At 38.7% G+C, this 6,865-nt stretch overlaps 1 protein-coding gene across 1 annotated transcript in view; it reads left to right on the top strand.

Annotated features, from left to right (window-relative positions):
• The window catches only part of trim44 (tripartite motif containing 44), a 50,896-nt gene extending 44,272 nt beyond the window's left edge, over nucleotides 1-6,624 (top strand). The window contains exon 6 of the mRNA XM_007545473.2: nucleotides 3,538-6,624. Coding sequence (XP_007545535.1) covers nucleotides 3,538-3,622 — 85 coding nt within the window. The 3' untranslated portion in view covers nucleotides 3,623-6,624. The remainder of the gene's footprint in view (nucleotides 1-3,537) is intronic.
• The last annotated feature ends 241 nt before the right edge of the window (nucleotides 6,625-6,865 follow it).

The following is a 6,865-nucleotide window of genomic DNA, read 5'->3' as shown; positions in this document are numbered from 1 at the left end:
TATATATATATATATAAAATGGTTGCTCACCATTATAACTGACATTTCTTAAAGTCTAAATATTTCCATGTTCAGTATGTTCCATGATGTAGTTTTGAAGCCGTTTTGCAGTACTCTGAGCCTTGCCATTATCTACTGAAAGTCTTGCTCTCTCCAACTCTCTCATAGCTTTCTTGAATTGCAGAGAAGTTGCATAAAGTGCAGTTTCCTTTTTCTTCTGAACTCTCCACCAACATCTTGTAGATACTGAACAAAGCTAATTTGGAGTCATCATCACTCCAACAAGTGGTACATGTGGCTGACTGGGCAAAGATCAGATTGTTTTCAATTTTGACCAGTTGGTTTGCACTTTAGGGCCAATCAAGAACATCATCCAATTCCGGACAATTCCTTGGGATTAATCTCTCGTGTTTAGTTTTCTTCCATAATGTTGTTCATCCCATGCTGTTTTAAGCTACTGAAGTCGTAAGCCAAGTGGATTGCTTCTCAAGAACATAGGGGAAAAATCTGCTCTCTTGGGCTCTTTAAGTAACCATCAAGGATCTTCTCTCATTAGAAAAAGCTTCATAATGCCTCAGGGCTTAAAGGGATGGGTTCAGCCTTCCTATGTGATGGAATATGCATAAGATGGCATCACTTCTGTCTGAGAATGCAAATTGGAATAGTTTTTTTTTTTTTTTTTTCCTCTGGATGATTGCCATGGGGTCTATGTACATGGCCTTATTCTCGTTTAACTTCCTTGCTTAATCAAGAAAAACCTCTCTCCCCTAAGGGCAGTTCCCAGTTTGCTCTTCAACTACTCCTTTTCTCATCTCTCCATCTTTATACACATATACACATGCACGCACCTCGGAGGCTCATAAAGCATTTCCCAGCTACTGCAGTATGATTATTCATATGGCAATGAGGCTGGATTGAGCCAGCTAGGCTGCGACAGTGAGATTGGAGGGTTTCCGGATGATGACTTAAGAGCACTGCATTTTCTCGCTCAAGAATAGCAAATTCAAACTTAATCAGGGCAAGCACCCATCCATTCTCTCTTTTCCAGCTAGCTCAACAAGGTTGAGGCCAAATTGAAAATGGAAAGCAGGAGACAAAAGTCAAAGTCTGGGGAGCATCAGACACACTCCCATCCTTTGTTTCTTTACCACGAGCCTGAGGTTTTCTCCCATGAGCGATGGGTTTCTCTTAGGGCAATCAGAGAAGCATTTCTGTTTCACTCAAAGAGGAGACATTAGTAAGATTAGCTTTCTTCCACTCGATCAGACCTATCTAAACCCTTATCTTTTTCTCATTCCTTGTCGCACACACTCTCACAATGTTCCAGATTTCCACACACAATGGCCACTGCCATCCATCACCCTGTAGGGCACCAGGTATGTTTCAGTGAAGCCCCAGCCAGCTCTCCGGCCAGCCTCCCAGCTGTCAGCTCTCCTCTTTTTTCCACAGGCCATGGTCACATCAGAAGGAGGAGGCAATGATGGTTCCTGATCAATAAAACATCGACTGCATTAAAGCTCATGAATAAGTCATAGAGGGAAGGATCTCAGTCGTTGGGACACACACATACACACACAGGGAAATTGGTTTTATTTAGGACAGAGAAAATGAACAGACTCAGAAAGAGAGTGAAGCAGAGACCCTAACTTAAAAGAGGTTTATTAGTGGCCGACCGACACTTTGTTATGTTAAAGCTCCTTTTTTCTCCTCCACTACTTATCAAATTTATAGCTGTTTTTTTTTTTTCTCAAGTTAAAGGGTCTGTATATTGTGGAAATGACAAAAAAGCTCATGCATCTCTTTGTCCTAAGACTACCTAAATATAATTAGTTTATTTGCCTCCAATGGCTTTACATTTTGCCATGCGACTGTTTGTTGGTTACACAAAGAAAAGGGGAACTTATTTGGTAATTAGGAGAGTCAAGAAAAATGTACTGCTCTCACTCAAATTTGCTGAGGTTTTACCAAAACAGTCAACTCAGACAGGATGAAGTTGTGTTTGAGAATGAGGTAAAACTCAGACAACTTTTGCGAACTGCTTTGTGCTCTGAATTTCAAACAGCTTGAACAAAAACTAACCAAATGGACGGCCGTCTAAGTTGTCACATTGACAAAAATAAGGAATTAAAGTCTTGTAACCATTTTAATTTTGTTCTTTGATGTGCCATAACGTTATTGCACTTTGTCCTTCATGTGTGAGCATGCACACTTTAATTAGACCCTTTTTTTATTTCCTTTTCTTTCTGTTTTTTTTGTTTGTTTGTTTGTTTGTTTTTTTGCATTTGGGTTTGCCCAGGATAGAAAGATATGCACTTTTCCTCAAACATTCAACAAAAAAATGTAAATGCATTCGGTTAGGATTTTATAAAATTGGAATTGTTTAGATCACAGCATATTCATGACTTAGAACAGTCTAGTCAAAGTCCAGACATAAATCATTTTGAGAGCTGTGACTTAAAAATAGGTGATTTTATTGTAACCATGTCTTCTTTTCAGTTGACAATTCTTCATGTCCGAGTGTTTAAGTGTCACATAAAGTCCCTGTGAAATAAATTGAGCTTTGTGACTATACTGTGTTAATTTTAATTTGAAGCAGTATGAATACTTCACTAAGATCCTGTATGTTTCAGATTCAATAACACTTGAAAGTACCTGACCTCGAACAATAGAAAAATTACATAAAAAGTGAGCGGTTATATTCTCGAATCCTGCATGCAACATTCTCCTCTTGAGATTTTTACTGCAGGCTGAACTGGGATGATTTGCTCCCTCAAAATGTATAATGAACGATGAGAAATATCGCTTCTTTTCCCCCCTGTGAAACAGGAATGTTTTCAGAAGAGTTCTCAGAAAACCTTTTTAGCAATTTTGCTTCCTTTTTAAAATGTGGTTTGCATGGCTCCTATTGTTAGAACTCACAAATGAATCCACAAGCTGTTCAGAACCGCATAAGTTTGAACATTCTGATTAAATAGTACCCAATTAAAATGTCAAAAATAGAATCGCCTGAAACGGCATAAACGCGATAAAGTTAATTAAGAAGTGTTTAGAAAAACTCGCAGGTGTAATCTTTTGAAGGTGGATCACCGTGCTACAGTTGTAATTGGAAAATATTGATGACTGGCAAGTAACATTACAGGAGAGTTGCCTTTCATGGAGCAGCAGGCAGCAGGGCTCTGCCGTCCTCGCTGCACTGTTCAATTAGAGCATATGATTAGTGTAGACTGTCTCAAGTGAAATTGAATCTATCAGCCTGGTTCAGATTACCACAGGTCCCTGCAATTCAGCTATCACTTTGTCTCTGTCGCACTAATATAACACTGACTGAATGAATGATTTCTGCTTAAGGCAACGCTTGATTGAAGCTGATTGCATTTTGCAGAGGTTTATTATATTTCCGTAATTTATCATCACGGGGCTGGAGTTTGTGTTTGCGAGGCTGCATGCAGGTGGTTGTGAAGGAAGGGAGGAGAAAAAGCAGCTGGAGCTCTGCAACCAGTGTCATGTTTATCTCTGTTTTTCTTTTCCTTCTTGCAGGGTGCCGGAGCCAAGGGCGAACCCCATGGACCCACGGGACCTTGAAGACAATGATTCTGGACCGTCCATGGACCACGCCCCGTGATGTGAGCGGACCAGACTCCTCGTGCATCTACCTGTCCTTGACGATTTGCTTCAGCCCGCCATCAGCCCAGTTGAGCCGTCAGGCCGGCCCCTTCTCTGTCAGTCATTTCCACCCACCACTCTCCCGCCTCCCCTCCCTTCCACAGCAGTGACCTTGAGAGGAGGCTGCAGTGACAAATATGGATGGCCACAGCTTTTCCACACTCAAACTTTTTTTTCCTAATTTCTCACTTGCTACAAACTTTCTTTAATTGAAGCGCTGAAGTTATGTGCAATCAATTACCATCAGGCTCAATTTTCACAGCCAACCAGATCGGTGACTCACTGGTGAGCCTGGCTGATTCAGATAGGAGTTTGGGCAGGCAGCTGTGAAAAGCAGCTGTTAAGCTCAACAGATGTTAGAAAAACAAAAGTATGTGATGCAGTGAGTTACACTCCTCGTCTATTTGGAATATAATTATGGTTCTGCCATTCAGCCTTATATCTTAAAGAGATTTTATTACGTCTAGTGGTGCACTGATATGACTTTGACTGGCCAATACCAATTTCTAGTTTACTTTGAGGTCTGGCCTCCTGGTTCCAAATTTGTCCATTGCTGATTTTTTTTTTCCTTTTAGGAACTATATGCCATAAAAAAGAGAACAGAATTAAAAATGGGCTGCTCTTTCAGAATTTAAGGAATTACATGATGCATGTTAATTGGGACAGATATTTACATTCACTGTTTAAAAACTATATTTTCCTTTTTTTTAACAATGATTAACAAAATTATTTGAATTTGCTAAATAACATGCAAGATATTTTTTATTGCTGTTTTAAAACAAATTGTTCTAAAATGTGATAGAAATATTCATGTCTTCGGTCAAATGGAAAATATTGATGACTGACAGATGACCGTCGGTTCATCTTGGGTTTTCTTTCCTTCAGTAATTTGCTGCCCCATTCTCCCAGATATCTGGTGTAACAGTCAGATTTGACAGACACCTTATCTCTCACAATTTTTTTAATGGTATGGAGTTCAGCACTTTGTAGTGACCACTTCCAAAACACTTTTGTCCTTAGTCCAGTTTGTAACTAATTTGCCAGTATGATTAAGGTTCTTGTCCATTTGAAAGACCCATTTGAGCCCAAGCTTTAACTTCTTGGACGATGTGTGGAGATGTTGATTTAGTATTTCCATCTCTTGGTCTTTCTTTCCCTCTTATGTTGTGAAATGTACCACTCCCCTCTGCAGTTCTCACTCAGCAGCAACTAGAAGATACATTTCTCTGTGCATAATATCATACAACAAAGCAGCACTTTTGAGATGTTGCCTTAAAATACATCCACGTGTTTGCCTCTGTGTAATTCAAATGTTGTGAATTATCCGGAAGCTTACAAAGCCTTTATATCATCATCTGGGGTTTCCTAAGTGCTTGAAAGGCCTTTATACCTTTGTGTATGTAAACTACAGAACTTGAAGAGATTAACAAAACAAAAAAAAAAGGAAAAAAAAGCGAGTCTCTAGATATGCTGGGATATTGAAAATTTGATGTTTTATGCAGTGTATGTAAATATTTTTTCTTCAGCTGTAACCATCAAAGTATGTGTTCCTTACAGGCATGGGCTGGTTTCCATTATCAAATTATTCCAAGGTTATAAAAAGCTGTGGTTTCAAACTGCTAACATTTTCCAGCACACCATTCAAACTGTTTTGAGTCTTTTTGTTTAGGTGCAAGACAAAGTGCGACAGGAACCGGAGCACTGCCCCTGCCTGCTGCTGTTCAGCTGGCTGAAAAGAGGCTCCGTCTCTGTTTCCTTTCGTACAAAAACAGATGAATTTGGCAGCTTGGAAACATTTCCAATTAAACTTTGGGAAGCTAAACGATCACCAACAGCCCCTGTTATTAAGCTAAGCTCAGTTTAGAGTTGGAGTAATTCATAGTTAATGAATGAAATTATTCAGTGAGAATTTAGGTGATACAGATGTTTTGTTAAAAAAAAAAATTTTGCGAATACAATAAAGCCATGATGTTTGTGTTCAAGTTTATCATAACTTGAGGATTTTAGCCCAGCCCATGTCCAAACCCATCTTTCATCTGATTTTTAACTGAAACACAAAAGTAATCCATGTTCATGCTGTTTGTTGATGCATCTGTAGTTCACAATGGTGAAAGTTCTCAGTTGTTATTCATTTAATTAACTGGCAAAAAGGAAAAATTTGCCCAGATTTGATCTCTGGCCAGTTTTACGTTCATCTGTGTACAAGGGTGGTATTTTGATTGAAAAAGGGGGAAACAAAGCAAAAATAAAATAAAAAAAAATGGTGTTTTGTTCTGTGCCATACTGTGGCCTTCACTTCTGCATTTGCTGTTTAAAAATGTTTTTAGATTTGTTCCTCTTGTGTTTCTTGGATGATTTATAAAACTCAAGGTGTGTTCCGACACCTATTGACTAGTAAATGTTGCTGAATCTTTTAAAGGAAGCTTCAATTTAGCTGTGCAAAAACAGCGTTTCTGCATTTACCAGCTCCATGTGTACTGTAACGTAAAGCTTCATTACTCTCGACCCGTCAGCAGCGTATGACGGATTGCAGTCCAAAGATGCGAATGCACTTTCTACCTTGACCTGCTGAGTCGCAGCTGTCACTCATGACGCATTGCCACAGTTTTGTGTTCATATCAGCAATTTGTTTTTTTGTTTGTTTTTTTTATTGTGATTAATTCTGTTGCCTTAATATCTGAACTGAAATGCTGTTGATATTTGGGATGGGTTTCAAAATCCTTTTTTTCACTACAGTAATGCTGCTCAGAAATGTACTAAAGTTGTATACCTACTCGAGGGATTTGTTAATGTGTCAACAGCCGATTGAAAAAAAAAAACAAAAAAACAGCAAGATCTTATTCTGTATTCTTATTGTGACAGCAGGCAGGAGTCTGACTGTTCTGTTGTAATTTGTCTGTTTTGGTTTTAAATCTATAAATAAACAGTCTGCTTCTTAAAACTGGAGGTAGATGACATTTATGTTTCCATTTTAAGAAATTTTATTGTATTTTATTTGACTCATGCAAAACTCGGGGAAACAGCTGAAAAGCATCTGTCAACCAGTCAACCGAGTCGGTGGTATCAGCAAAAAAAAAAAAGAAACCCTTACAGCCATGTAAGGTTTTTCTATGATTGATGGAGACAGGAAGAGTGATGAAGTGGCTTAAAGAAGAATTCAGGATGGGGAGAATTTCAAGTTCTTTCTTCATTAAAATTCAAA

Source organism: Poecilia formosa, unplaced genomic scaffold (genome assembly GCF_000485575.1).
Source record: "Poecilia formosa unplaced genomic scaffold, Poecilia_formosa-5.1.2 Scaffold13, whole genome shotgun sequence".
In the NCBI taxonomy this organism is placed as follows: domain Eukaryota; kingdom Metazoa; phylum Chordata; class Actinopteri; order Cyprinodontiformes; family Poeciliidae; genus Poecilia; species Poecilia formosa.
Note: the sequence above shows the minus strand (reverse complement) of the source record. Positions and strands in the feature narration are given on the sequence as shown.